The 14,837-nt window shown below is 45.2% G+C and overlaps 2 protein-coding genes across 3 annotated transcripts; both read left to right on the plus strand.

Moving 5' to 3' along the window:
- Positions 1–7,781: 7,781 nt before the first annotated feature.
- On the plus strand, positions 7,782–12,913 carry LOC122023548 (linoleate 13S-lipoxygenase 2-1, chloroplastic-like). Of its 2 annotated transcripts, none has more exons than XM_042581700.1 (9): positions 7,782–8,140; positions 9,761–10,023; positions 10,108–10,348; positions 10,436–10,741; positions 10,847–10,932; positions 11,014–11,124; positions 11,228–11,529; positions 11,595–11,861; positions 11,939–12,913. In XM_042581700.1, exons 1-9 carry the CDS (start codon positions 7,813–7,815, stop codon positions 12,696–12,698), a joined length of 2,664 nt encoding a protein of 887 aa, XP_042437634.1. In that variant the 5' UTR covers positions 7,782–7,812; the 3' UTR covers positions 12,699–12,913. The 2 variants fall into 2 exon arrangements, with proteins under 2 accessions (XP_042437634.1, XP_042437642.1); XM_042581708.1 differs by having other exon boundaries at positions 10,847–10,929.
- Positions 12,914–13,525: 612 nt separating this feature from the next.
- Positions 13,526–14,305, plus strand: LOC121997638 (lipoxygenase 2.3, chloroplastic-like). Its single transcript, XM_042552158.1, has one exon. The coding sequence runs from the start codon at positions 13,526–13,528 to the stop codon at positions 14,303–14,305; it is 780 nt and encodes a 259-aa protein (XP_042408092.1).
- Positions 14,306–14,837: the final 532 nt, after the last annotated feature.

A 14,837-nucleotide genomic window follows, 5' to 3' on the forward strand; every position in this document is an offset into this window, starting at 1 on the left:
TCGGATCATACAACGTGCCTTCTCTCTTTAAGACATTCAGGTTATATACTATGCCTCTGCTTTTCAAGGCATTTAGGTCATGCACCGTGCTTCTAAGCTCTAAGACATTCTGGTCATACACCATGCTTCCTCCCTCCAAGACAATCAGGACATACACCGTGCCTCACAACTCCAAGGTATTCGGGTGATACATCGTGCCTCCAAGCTCTAAGGCATTCGGGTCATACATCGTCCTCCAAGCTCTAAGGCATTCGGGTCATACACTGTACCTCCAAGCTTCAAAGCATTCGGGTCATATACAATGTCTCCGCTATCCAAGACATTCAGGTGATACACCATGCCTCCACTCTCCAAAGAATTTAGGTCATACACTGTGCCTCCAAGCTCCTAGGCATTCAGGTCATACACCGTGCCTTAGCTCTCTAAGGCATTCGGTTCATACACCGTGCCTCCCAATTTTAAGGCATTCGGGTCATACTCCGTACCTCCAAGCTCCAAGGCATTCGGGTCATACACCATGCCTCTCACATCGCGCTTCTAGTCTCCTAGGTTAAATCTCAAACTCTTAAGCCACCCAACCGAGTTATAAGCGAGTCTGCCCTTGTGCCTGTGTCCTAAACTCTCGTGCTGCCTAACCGAGTTATAAGCGAGTCTGCCCTTGCGCCTATCCCAGACTCTCATGCTGCTCGACCAAGTTATAAGAGAGACTTCTCTCACGCTTGTTCCAGACTTTCAATCCACCCGGCCGAGTTATAAAAGAGTTTACCCTCGTGTCTATGTTCCAAACTCTCGTGTTGCTTGGTCGAATTATAAGCAGCCTGCTCTCATGCTTGTCCTAGATTCTCATGCCACTCGGTCGAGTTATAAGCGAGCCTACTCTTGTGCTTGTCCCAGACTCTCGAGCCACTCGGCCGAGTTATAAGCTAGTATACTATCGTGCACAAGTTTCAAACTGTCGTGCCGCTCGACTGAGTTATAAGTGAGCATGCTCTAATGCCTAAGTTCCAGACTCTCAAACCGCTCAACCGAGTTATATGCGAGTATGCTCTCATGCTTATGTCCCAAACTCTTTAGCCACTTAGCTAAGTGATAAACGAGTCTGCTTTCAAGCCCAAGTGCCCGACTCTCGAGCAGCATGGCCGAGTTACATGCGAGCCTGCTCTCACGCTCAAGTTCCAAACTCTCAAGCCGCTTGGACGAGTTAGAGGCGAGCCTGCTCTCGCTCTCAAATTCCAAACTCTTGAGCCGCTCAGCCGAGTTATAAGAGAGCCTACCCTCTTATTCAAATTCTAGACTCTTAAGCCTCTTCACAAGTTCCAGACTCTCGTGTCGCTCGGCTAAATTATAAGTGAGCATGTTCTCACACCCAAGTTCCAGACTCTCGAATCACTCAATCGAGTTATAAGCGAGCATGCTCTTATACCTATATCCCAAACTCTTGAGCCGCTCAACCGAGTTATTGCTAGCTTTCTCTTGCGCCCAAGTCCCAAACTCTCGAGCTGCTCGACCGAGTTATAAGCGAACCTATCTCGTGTTCAAGTTCCAAACTCTCGATCCGCTTGATCAAGTTATAAGTGAGCCTATTCTCATGTTTAAATTCCAGACTCTCAAGCCGTTCGACAAAGTTATAAGTGAGCCTTCTCTCGAGCTCAAGTTTTAGACTCTTGAGTTGCTCGGCCAAATTATAAGTGAGTCTGCTCTCGTACTTAAGTTTCAGACTCTCGAGCTCCCCTGCTGAGATATAATCGTGCCCAAATCTCATACTCTCAAGCTGCCTGGCTAAGTTATAAGCAAGCCTTCTCTCACGCTCAAATTCCAGATCCTCGAGCGGTTCGGTCGAGTTATAAGCGAGTCTGCTATCATGCTTAAATTCCAAACTCTTGAGTCGCTTGGCTGAGTTATAAGTGAGCATGTTCTCACGCTCAAATTTCAAACTCTCGAGTCGCACAACTGAGTTATAAGTGAGCCTGCTCTCGCGCTCAAGTTCTCGACTCTCTTGTAGTGAAGTTCAAACTCTCGAGCTACCCGCCCGAGTTATAAGCAAGTCTGCTCTCACACTCAATTCCATCGAGTCGCTAGGCCAAGTTATAAGCTAATTTGCTCTCGATCTCAAATTATAGACTCTCAAGTAGCTTAATCGAGTTATAAGCGAGCTTGCTCTTGCGCCTATATTCCAGACTCTCGAGTCGCTCAGCCGAATTATAAGAGAGCCTGCTCTCGTGCCCAAATTCTAGACTCTCGAGCCGCTCGGTCAAGTTATAAGTGAGCCTACTCTGGCGCTCAAGTTCCAAACTCTCGAGCCGCCTAACTAAGTTATAAGGGAGCTTGCTCTCGCGCTCAAGTTCCAGACTCTCAAGCCGCCCAACCGACTTATAAATGAGCCTACTCTTGCGCAAAAGTTCCAGACTCTCGAGCCTCCCAGCCCAGTTATAAGCGACCTCGCTCTCGCTTTCAAGTTCCAGACTCTTGAGTTACTCGGTCGAGTTTTAGAGAGTCTGCTCTCGTACTCAAACTCTAGACTCTCGAGCCACTCGGCCAAGTTATAAACAAACATACTCTCATACTTAAATTCCAGACTCTCGAGCCGCTCAGCCGAGTTATAAGCGAGCTTGCTATGGTCCTCAAGTTTTAAACTCTCGAGGAGCCTGGCTGAGTTATAAGCGAGTCTACTCTCGCGCCCAAGTTCCAGACTCTCGAGCCACCCAGCTGACTTATAAGCGAGTCTACTCTCGCGTAAAAGTTCCAAACTCTTAAGGCGCCCGACTGAGTTATAAGTGAGCCTGCTCTTACACTCAAGTTCTAGACTCTTGAGCCGCTCGGTCGAGTTATAAGCAAGCATGCTCTTGTGCTCAAATTCTAGACTCTCGAGCCGCTCGGCTGAGTTATAAGCAAGCTTGCTCTCGCGCTTAAGTTCCAGACTCTCGAGCTGCCGGGTTGAGTTATAAGTGAGTCTGCCCTTGAGCTCAAGTTTCAGACTCTCAAGCCGCTTAGCCGAATTATAAGTGAGCCTGCTTTCATGCTCAAGTTTCAGACTCTCGAGCTGTTCGATCGAGTTATAAGTGAGTCTGCACTCAGCCCAAATTCTAGACTTTCGAGCTGCTGGGCCAAGTTATAGGCGAGCCTGTTCTCACATCCAAATTCCAAGACAAGTTACCATGCTTGCTCGAGTCAGTAGCCAATTAAGCTTCACTCACATAATCCGGTGGACACACATTAACATAACATCAAGGAAGAGTGGTAAAGGTAATTGAGAGGACCGGTTGATGTGGTGGTGAAAGTCAAAGTAATGGGGTAATCAAACGAAGATAGTCAAACGCCCAGCATAAGCTCGGGTGGATATAGGGTCAGCCGGATCTACAGGGTCCAGCTCTCCACTTCTCATGGGTAAGGCTTCTAGCATAAACTCGGTAGGACAAAGAGGTGGCCAAGACTACAAGGTGTAGCTCCACACTTCTTATGAGTATAGTTCCTAGTATAAACTCGGGCACACATATTAGTGCCGACCGGACCTACGAGGCTTAATTCCTCACTTCTCCTCGGCGTAGTTCCCAACCCATATCTCCTGGCATATATTTTCTTGGCGTTAAAGCAGGTCAAACCTACGGGGCTCATATCCCCATTTCTCATGGGCAGGACTTCCAGCATAAATCCGGGTGGACATAGTGCCGACCGGACCTACGAGCCTTAGTTTCTCACTTCTCCTGGGCATGGTTCCTAGCCCATATCTCCTTGCATATAGCCGCCCGGCCCCAAAGCCAGTCAAACCTCCAAAGCTCGATGCTTCACTTTGTTGGGACTTTCGGGCCAAAAAAATCACTTTTTGCGTTGCGGAAACCCTGAAGTCTTGCCACCGGATCCGTGCGAAGATTAAAATAAATTCATGTACTTGTTTCTATCCTAGATCTAATCTAGATCTACATGGTAGAGATTTTATACCTTTGATGTGAAACCCTTCGCTTATCCCGCTCGTCCAAGGTTGTCGGATCTCGAGAGTGTCAAGTGAACACTCCTCTATATGTATCCACACAAACAACGAAATGGAGAAAAGACACTAGAGTGTGCTAGCACTCTTTGTGGCTCACGACAATGGAGGAAGAGGGAGAGTAGAGAGGAAGAGATGAGGAAGAAGAAGGAGTGAATAAGCACACAATTGCATTCACTTGCAATCAAGTGGCCGACCACTTCATGGAGAGGTTATAAACCTCTATAGGATACCAAGAGTCATGGATCTTGGTCTCCCTCATAAGGTGGCACACACATAAGCCAACCTTGATGATGTGGAACATCATCATTGGCCTACCTTATGCCAACACACAAATGATGTGGCATTGGTCAAGTCAAACTTGACCTTTCATCTTCCCTCTCAAGTCAAGTCAAACTTGACCTCTTATCTCCCATGGTTGATCAAATCTAACTATTGATTCAAGTCAATTTGATTTAATGAATCTCTATTCATTGAATTAAATTGACTCAATGAGTCCAAGTCTAAATTAGACTCATTTAACACATGAATCAAATTGAGTCTAACTCAATTAGTTTAATTTAGATTACTCTTAATCCAACTTGGTTCATCACATGAACTTAATCCTCTTGGTTCATCAAATGAACCTAATCTCCATCTAATTGCCCTTTGTGTGTGACCTTATAGGTTCTTGTAACGTTGGCAATGCCCCTAAACTCATTTAGAAACATAAGTAATAAGCGGTATCTAGCAACACATCATTACTGCCCAAGTTACAAGAATGTTGAGATCCAACATCACCTTTGTGACTACTAATTGTGACTCTCACAATATGTGACAATGTCCTTCTATCCTTGACATTTAGATTGATCAATGTGAGGCATAGACCGTGTCATCCTCTAATCAATCTAAATCTTGAACTCCAAGTAGACTCACTCTAATCAAATGAGCTCAATATCTCATATTGACTCATTTGGGCATGACCATGCACTTAGTGGTCTCACTCTATCAAGAATAATGATGTCACTCCCGTCATATAGGAGGGATAGATCTCATCTACATCACTCACATCCCTCCACATAATTTGTTACATGTCTAGTAATCACCTTTATGGTCCACCCAGTTACGGGTGACGTTTGACGAAGCCAAAGTATGCAACTCCTTATGTAGGGAACCATGGTGACTTCAGGTCCAAGGACTAATAGTCATACTAATAGCCACATGAGAAGGTATATGACACTCATATAACGATTCATGATACTTTCTCATGACGGGTCATTCAGAATACATTCTCCAATGCATACTCATGTGTCAACTTGATATCTCTATATCCATGACTTGTGAGATCAAGTCATCGAGTTGACCTACATGCTAATCTCATCGCATTAACATTATCCCTGAATGTTAATACTTGACTAGGAATGATTAAGAGTAGTGTTCTCTATATCATCTCACTATCGATTCAACCAATTGATTTATATAGATAAGATCCTTCTTCTCAAGGACGCTATTATACTTAGTTATTTGGTACCAATATAAGTAAGTATAATAACCATAAAGAAATGCCTTTATATACATAGGAATATGATACAATGAGTGCATACAACAATCATCATATGATTGACTCTAGGGCTCTAACTAACATACTTCTCCTAGATGTAGCTCCTAGCCTACAACTCCCTGCATATAGTCGTCCGGCCAAGAAGCGGTCAGATCTATGAGACTCAACTCCCTACTTTTCAATATTTCTTACAAACAAGGTTCCTAGCATATTCCACGCGACCATAGAGCCAGTCGGATCTCTTAGGAGATAATATTGTCAGGGAATCACAATAAATCTATTAGAGAATAATAGCTATTCACTAGAAAATGTTCCTCTATTCTGACATATGCGTGTAATGGAACTTTCCTCTGCATAGAGGAGGGCCGCTATGCAACCTCTATTACCCGACATATTCTAACATCAAACCTTCTCTGTCGTCTCATTATTACGGAGATTATGAGAGGTGATATAAAAAAGAGTTCTCTCCATTAGTCAAGTACGCTCATTTTGATACTTTACACAAGGTTACACATCCACACATGCGTCAATATTACTATTCTACTGTTTATACTGTTTATTTTCTTCAATTTTTTCGCTTAACTACTATTCTAATTAGAGATCCCTTCACAATTCTCATTCTAATATTTCCCTTTACTCTTTCAATAATATTCATAAGAAAGTGTACTGATTATCATCTCTTCTCCAGTTTAAAGCCTATTCACAGTTAACAACAGATTTCACTAGCACACCATCCTCTTTGCTTTGAGACATGTCAGTTGTATTTAGATTTTATATTCAAATATTGAAACTCATAAACTGGAGAGGAAGTTGATGTACTTTATGATTGAAAATAATATTTTATAATATTGAATAAGACAGTATAAAATAGATGTAATATAATTGAACCTACAATATATCGAACATAATTTTTTTTTAAAATCTATGAAAGTTTATGTATCGGACTATTATTTTATTAAAACTCATAAATTATAAATTATAATTAATTAGAAAAATTAATTACCTTTTTCAACAACTTTAAAATAAATTTTACCTTTTTAATCTATCATAATTCTTTTATTTTCACTGATAATTTAATATATTTTGTTTTTTGTTTTTTTTAAGAATATAAAAAAAATTGTATTTAAACAAACTATTTTTTATTAAAACCCATAAATTATAAAACACTAATTAATTAAAAATAATAATTACCTTTTTCAATAATTTTAAATAAATCATATTTCATCTCTGACTTTCACTGTGATACGATGATGAAGAGGGACTCCATCAGTGAGTCAAAATAAAAAAAAACAATAGATGTAGAGATCAAAGTCAGAATAATCAAAGGTCCTAGCCCATGAAACAAATCAATTAAGCCAAGCGACGTCATTATCTATCTGGTTGAGCGTAACCATCCGATCAACCCCCAGTTGGGCCCGAACAGCTACTCCAGGAAAGTCTGTGACTAAGGTAGATAGCCAAGCAGCAACTCCTCCGGATTGCTACTCCCGAGCAGGAGACATGTCCGATTGGATAAAGGATAACCCTTAGACAACAGTATAGTCGAACGGAAAGCAGGATAATGGTTCTGTGCATTACGTCCAGACGGGGATTACCCGGCCAAGCAGTGGTCGTTTGACTGCATGTGTACCTACTAACTGCCTCATCATATCCTTTTGGAAGTTTGTATTGTTGATAGTAGAGCATGCCCATCAGATAAATCGTACATTAGAAACTTCCAGGCTGTCACATCAGAGAGTTACATGGCTACTTAAGAAATGGTGTTAGGGATACTCTGTGACTTGTCTTTTCTTAAAACACCTAGGAAAACATGTCTATGTTTTGAGATGTGTGCACGAGCACTACAGTAACACTACAAAAGAGGATTTCCATCGACAGGCAGAAGTATGTGCAACTTCGTTTTTTACACGCTCTTGCTACAATTCTCTATTTTTCTACTCATCGGAAATTGACTTGAAAGTTGGAGGGTCATCGCCGAGAATCTCATCTCGGTCCAGCACTAACGACTTTGCATTGCAAACTTGTGTGAAGTTTTCGCTTTATCAACTTTTCAATCATATTCCTAATTTATCATTATCTCCGTTTTCAGGTAGGATTACAGTGATAATGCAATATTTTTTTTAATTCTTTTTGAAGAATGTAAAAAAATTGTACATTGTGCATTTAATAAAAAAATAGAAAATAAATAATTTCGCGAGGTCTAATAAGTCTATATAAACGTCCTGACTCTCATCGTAACAATCCACACTTAGTCTTCATCATCGATCATCTACGCTTGACTGATCCAACGATGTTGAAGCATGCAGTTCTTCCACCGTACCTCCTCTTCTTCCCTCTCCACCCCTCCCTCCCCGGCGCTGGAGCCTCCAGCGTCGTACCCTTCAGCCAACAACGGCAATGGCGGCGCCAGCGCCGCCAGAATAACAGAGACAATAACAACAAGGTGCGCCGCGCCGTGTCCTCGTTGTTGGAGCAACCAACCATCGTGATCGAGTCGACACGGGTCACCGGCCTGCTGACGATAGGAGGAGTGTTTGAGCCAATGGAGACTACGCAGTCGGGGGAGTCTTTGTATCGGCCGGCTCTGCAGCTCATTCTCCTCAGCGATGACCTTGACCGTACGTGATTCACTCAACGATCCTTTAATTTGGCATTAATTTTTTTGAACGGATACCTTTTAATTCGATTAATTCTGAGGTGAACGGCCTTCTTCTGACTACTGGGTAAACATGAAAACACAATGAATCTTCATCCAGCAGTCTATTTTATTTAAGTTTTCGAAGACTGCGAGCGTAATTTTGCCCTATATAAGAATCGGACGGGAGTTCTGTCGGAGAGACAATTGGGCGTCTTACCTATCCGGGGCATTAATGGGATGTAAGGATTATCGCCCGTCAGCTACTTCCCAAATTCAACCTCAAGACTAGCGGTAAATAATCATCCACTCACCATCTCATATATGCCCTTAAAGGTTTCATAGTTCGGGGCACTGCGGGCGAACGTATTCATCTTTCTATCACAATTAAAGGTTTCACAGTTGACCCCACGGGTTATCTAAATTAGTAAATGGTGGCATGCTTACCACATGAGGTCGCGAAATCAAACCGCAGGACTGTCGGGGCGTAAATCCCTGAACCCTGTGTACCTCACCTCACCACCACTTGCTCGCTCAGCTGCCGTGATTTAATTACCTCCCTCGTGATGGCCTAAGGTCAGGTACAGCGGAGGTGCTGGGGGCGAGCGATTTCGCCTTTTTTCCACTTAAGGGTTTCACAATCCCTTCTTAGATTATACGTACAAAAGAAAATAAATTACGGATTAATTGCCAAATAATTAAGTGATGAAAAGAATTTTTTTTGTGATAATATATGCCCACCGAGAATTGATCTATGTTCCCTTATAGTAAATCTATCACTCTCAAATCAATTAGACAACCCATGGAGACATTAATTTGACATTAATTATAACAAAAATTGATTATGCTCACCCAAGCTCCACTAACAGTCCTCAGGTAAGAGTTTTTTTTCCCGAGGGCATGTGCTTATTAGGAATTGATCTCCGCCTAATTGTAGCAAAGGTAATTAAGATCACCCCAAACATCCCTCACAACGCATCCCCAGATTATATGAATGGTGGCAAAATACAAGGTCTTTAATTTGGTATTAATTGGAGCAAAATATGATAACGTTCACTGAGGAGGCGCAATAGCGTCGACCCCGATTACATACAGATAGGTAAATCATGAGAGATATTTTTGGCCTAACAATCCTTTGTATAGGTAAAGTTAGGCATCCAATGGGAGATTTTGCACCCATTGAGAATTAACGCATTGGCTCATTGTATGATAGAGGTTAGGGGCAACGACACTAATTGGAGTAAAAGGTGATAATACTCATCCCAGCCGGTCTAACATTGCCGACTCTCTGGATAAATACATGTCAATAAATCACATAAGATATTTTTACCCTAGCACATAGCCCTTTAAATAGAAAAAATCAGATACCTAATTAAGATATTTTGTACCCATTAAAGAATTAACTTTAAGACATATGACAACAACCACTCATACAGTTAGTAACTATGTCAACATGAATGGGCAAAGGCAAGGGGTAACGACACTAATGATCATGTGCGATATTATTAATGTCCCCTCGGGGCGCGGTGTGATGATTTAAGCTTGAATCTGTCTTTGGTCACATGTGCGACGGTTATTGATGATGTTTGGCTATAATTAACAGAAAGAGGATGGTGGAAGAAGACGGAGGCTGCGTTATGCTACCCTAAGAACGTGATCGGTAGCATCACATACGAAGTAAGTTTTAGCGTTCCGGTAAATTTTGGAGAGATCGGAGCGGTCGTCGTCCGGAATGAGCTCGACACCGAGCTGTTTCTCAATGACATCGTTCTCACGATCGACGGCGATAATTCCCTTCCTCTTCTGTTTGATTGCAAGTCGTGGTTGCACTCCACGTCCGTCAGAGTCTTCTTCTCCAGCAACAAGGTAAACAAGAAGATTAATCAAGAAAAGAATGGTTTTTCTTCTGATGATTTTTGTTGATTAATTGAGTGATTTTGTGGTTACCAGTCTTACCTTCCGTCGAAAACGCCGGCGGGGCTGGTGGGCCTGCGGCAGCATGAGCTGCATATTATGCGTGGCCCCGGCACTGGCGAGCGGAAGAAGTTCGAGAGGATCTACGACTACGACGTCTACAATGACCTGGGAAACCCAGACAGCGACCCCGGGCTGGCTCGGCCCGTCCTAGGTGGCTCCGACGAGTTCCCCTACCCGCGCCGGTGCCGCACAGGCCGGCCACCAACTCGCTCAGGCATTTCATCGAATATTTCCCACTCTCGCTTTACATCTATCACTTGCTCTTGATGGTCCACTGAAGAAGATTTGGTCGTCGTTTCAGATCGTAAATCGGAGCAGAGGAGCGCGACCGTGTACGTGCCGAGGGACGAGGGCTTCTCGAAGGTGAAGCAGGAGACGTTGGGGTCGGTGGTACACAACCTACTGCCGTCGGTGGAGACGGCGCTGGTGGACTCGCAGATGGGCTTCCCTTCCTTCACCGCCATCGACGAGCTCTTCAACCAGGGCTTGCCGCTGCCGCTCCAAGATACAACGCACACCTTCCGCACCATTGTTCCCCGACTCGTGAAGGCGACCACCGCCAGCGCGAAGAATGTGCTCCGGTTCGAACAACCTGAAATGATCGACAGTAAGATTATTCATATTGATTTCTATATATATATATATATATATATATATATATATATATATATATTCTTTTAATATCTACTTATTTACTCTGATTATTTAACAGGAGATAAGTTTTCCTGGCTTAAAGACGAAGAATTTTCCCGGCAGACTTTGGCCGGCTTCAATCCTCTCAGCATTCAACTAGTCGCAGTAATTAATTCCATTTATATCGATTCAGATTTATTTACCTTTTAATAATGCCAAAAAGACATAAAATGGAACTTTTTACAGGAATTTCCATTGGTAAGCAAGCTCGATCCAAGCATTTACGGTTCGCCGGAGTCGCTGATCACGGCGGAGCTCATTGAGAGAGAAATTAAAGGAGTCATGACCGTCGATGAGGTCAATCGCAATCACTCTTCTCGTTTTCTCCCGTTGATTAGTTCGAAATCATCAAAATTTAATCTGTTTTTTCATCTTATTTTTTGTTTGATCGATCATGCAGGCGTTGGAGCAGAAGAAGCTCTTCATTTTGGACTACCATGATCTGCTGCTTCCGTTCGTACACAAGGTCCGAGAGCTGGAGGACTCGACGCTCTACGCCTCCCGGACGCTGTTCTTCCTCTCGCCGGAGAGCACCCTGCTGCCGATCGCCATCGAGCTCACGCGGCCCGCTTCGCCGAAGCAGCCGCAGTGGCGGCAAGTGTTCACTCCCTGCTGGGACGCCACCGGCGCCTGGCTCTGGCGTCTCGCCAAGGCGCACGTCGCGGTCCACGACTCCGGCTACCACCAGCTCGTCTCCCACTGGTACTGCTTTCATATTCCGGCGAAATTTACGGTTTGAGATTCTAAAGTTCTTATCTTTGCGCAAGGCTTCGGACTCACTGCTGCGTGGAGCCGTACGTCATCGCCACCAACCGGCAGCTGAGCCAGATGCATCCGATCTACCGCCTGATGCACCCCTACTTCCGCTACACCATGGAAATCAACGCCTTCGCCCGAGAGACCCTCATCAACGCCAACGGCATTATCGAGCAGACCTTCTCGCTGGGGAAATACTCCATGGAGCTTTCCTCCGCCGCCTACGACAAGCTGTGGCGCTTCGACATGGAGGCTTTGCCCGCCGACCTCATCCGAAGGTTCGAATTTCAAATTTTCCTCCAAAATTTCACTTTTTAGGTCATTGTGATTAGAAGATGAGATTTTGATTCCACAGGGGGATGGCGGTGGAAGATCCAGAGGCAGAGCACGGCCTCCGGCTCACCATCGACGACTACCCCTATGCCCAGGACGGCCTCCTGATCTGGTCCGCCATCGAGCAGTGGGTGGCCGATTATGTTGGCCACTACTACCCCTCGCCGGCCGATGTCGCCGCGGACTCAGAGCTCCAATCATGGTGGACGGAGGTTCGCACCAAGGGCCATGCCGATAAGCAGCACGAGCCATGGTGGCCGTCTCTGAACACGCAGGCGGACCTCGTCCGTATCCTCACCACCATCATCTGGGTGGCCTCCGGCCATCACGCTGCCGTCAACTTCGGGCAGTACCCTTTTGCCGGGTACTTCCCCAACCGCCCCTCCATCGCGCGAGCAAAAATGCCGGTGGAGGACGCCAAGGAGGACGACCTGGCGGCGTTCCAGAAGAAACCGGAGGCGGCTCTGTTGCGGTGCTTCCCGTCGGTGATCCAAGCGACGAAGGTGATGGCGACCCTGGACGTGCTGTCGGATCACTCGCCGGACGAGGAGTACTTGGGAAAGGATGCGGAGGCTGCGTGGAGGAAGAACCCGGTGGTGTACGCGGCCTTCGAGCGCTTCAACTGCCGGCTGAGGGAGATCGAGGCGATCATCGAAGGGAGAAACGCCGACCCCACTCTGAAGAACCGGTGCGGCGCCGGAATCGTGCCGTACCAGCTCCTGAGGCCGTTCTCCGAGCCGGGGGTGACCGGAATGGGCGTGCCCAATAGCATCTCCATTTGAAGAATCGCCCTTTGTTCTCCGCCGCCGCCGCCGCCGCCGCCGCCGCCGCCAAATCTTTCCATAAATATATAAGCAAGAAGAAGATAAGAAGTGTGAGCTAGTATGTGCGAATAAGTGTATAACGTAGAATCTCGTTTCCAATAATGTATGTCTGTTTTCTTTGTAATTTCCTTCCTGTAATTTCCTTCTTGCAAGTTTGTTATTATATTCCTTTCTGTAATGCTCTTAGTGGTTTTGTTTGAATAACATGATAGTTTAAAAACTTTTCTTACGTCATAGCAGCTCTGCTTCGTTTGTCTGTCTCAATCTTATAAATCTTCCTAGGTCATTTTCTGATTAACTTAATTGTGAATAATAACTATATAAGAAATAAACAGTTAATTAGTCGAATAAGACTTGTACAGACTAAGTAAAATACGCTATCAACCAAAAACCTAAAACTAACTGAGGTAACGATTCAGCTGTGAGATCCTTCGTAGGTGAGGTTCATCGGAAACAAATAAAATACTAAAGAACCAAGTATCCTTCCTAAGTTCATATCACCTAAGTCCTCTGATACGGTGCATGATCTGTGGGATCGGACATCGGATGTGATCAAAAATCAATCCCTCAGGGTGGTCAGAAGTCAAGCCTGCGTGGCGATCAGAAGTCAATCTCACGTGACGGTCAGAAGTTAAACCTACGTAATAATCAAAAGTCCGTCTACGTGGCGGTCAAAAGTCCCGCTTATGTGGAGGTCAAAGGTTCAAATTCCAGGATGACCCAGAGGAGATATGAGCAGCATTTTCCTCAAAATTTCACTTTTTAGGTCATTGTGATATAGAAGTATGAGATTTGGATACCACAGGGGGATGGCGGTGGAAGTTCCAGCGGCAGAGCACGACCTTTGGCTCACCATCGATGACTACCCCTACGCCCAAGACGACCTCCTGATCTGGTCCGCCATCGAGCAGTGGGTGGTCGATTATGTTGGCCACTACTACCCCTTGCCGGCAGATGTCGCCGCGGACTCCGAGCTCCAATCGTGGTGGACAGAGGTGCGCACCAAGGGCCACACCGATAAGCAACACGAGCTGTGGTGGCCGACGTTGAACATGCTGGCGGATCTCGTCCGTATCCTGACCACCATCATTTGGGTGGCCTCCAGTCATCACGCCGCCGTCAACTTCGGCCAGTACCATTTCGGCGGGTACTTCCTCAACCGCCCCTCCAACACGCGCGCCAACATGCTGGTGGAGGACGCCAAAGAGGACGACCTGGCGACGTTCCGGGCAAAATCGGAGGCGGCTTTGCTGCGGAGCTTCTCGTCGAAGCTTCAAGCGACGCAGGTGATGGTGATCCTGGACGTGCTGTCGGCACACTCGTCGGACGAGGAGTACTTGGGAAAGGATGCAGAGGCTGCGTGGATGAAGAACTCGGTGGTGTATGCGGCCTTCAAGCGCTTCAACGGCCAACTGAGGGAGATTGAAGGGATCATCGACGTGAGGAACACCGACCCCAGTCTGATGAACCGGTGCGGAGCCGGAATCGTGCCGTACCAGTTACTGAAGCCGTTCTCCGATCCGGGGGTCACCAGAATGGGCGTGCCCAATAGCATCTCCATCTGAAGCATCGCCCTTTGTTCCTGAAGCCGTTTTCCGTTGATGGGTTGACTTCCAATCTGGTTTGTTTTTCCTTTGTTTTTTTGTTGATGGTTTGAGCTTCCAATCTCGTTTCCAATAATGTAAAATATAATCACCGTGACCACCGCCACCGCCGCCGCCGATATATATATCGGGTGTAAAATGTGTGTCTCGTCTATTCCATATAAAATAAAGGGTTGTCACTATAGAATATGATTATACCAACTAGTTTCATTGATTATCTCTGGGTTGATTGGTTCGATCCTATGAAAATTTTCCACCGCCCACCAGGATAAATCGGAAAACGTACACCTAGCGACCAGCCCAGAAGCCCAACATCCTTTGATTACTGTAATACCCCAGTTCAGAGATTCTGGTTAAGCATGACTTAAAAAGTTAGATGGTACTATCCATATCACCAAGGTGTACCTTCTTTTTCGGAAGTCCAAACTTAAGAACTCCAAGGTTAAGCGTGTTTGGCTTGGAGAAATCTGAGGATGAATGACCTCTTGGGAAG

This window comes from Zingiber officinale, chromosome 1A (genome assembly GCF_018446385.1).
Source record: "Zingiber officinale cultivar Zhangliang chromosome 1A, Zo_v1.1, whole genome shotgun sequence".
Classification (NCBI taxonomy): Eukaryota; Viridiplantae; Streptophyta; class Magnoliopsida; order Zingiberales; family Zingiberaceae; genus Zingiber; species Zingiber officinale.

Coding starts and splice junctions, on each gene's coding strand:
- LOC122023548 (XM_042581700.1), top strand. CDS start 7,813: ATGTTGAAGCATGCAGTTCTTCCACCGTACCTCCTCTTCTTCCCTCTC. Junction 8,141..9,760: donor CCTCAGCGATGACCTTGACC/GTACGTGATTCA, acceptor TATAATTAACAG/AAAGAGGATGGTGGAAGAAG. Junction 11,530..11,594: donor CACCAGCTCGTCTCCCACTG/GTACTGCTTTCA, acceptor TCTTTGCGCAAG/GCTTCGGACTCACTGCTGCG.
- LOC121997638 (XM_042552158.1), top strand. CDS start 13,526: ATGAGATTTGGATACCACAGGGGGATGGCGGTGGAAGTTCCAGCGGCA.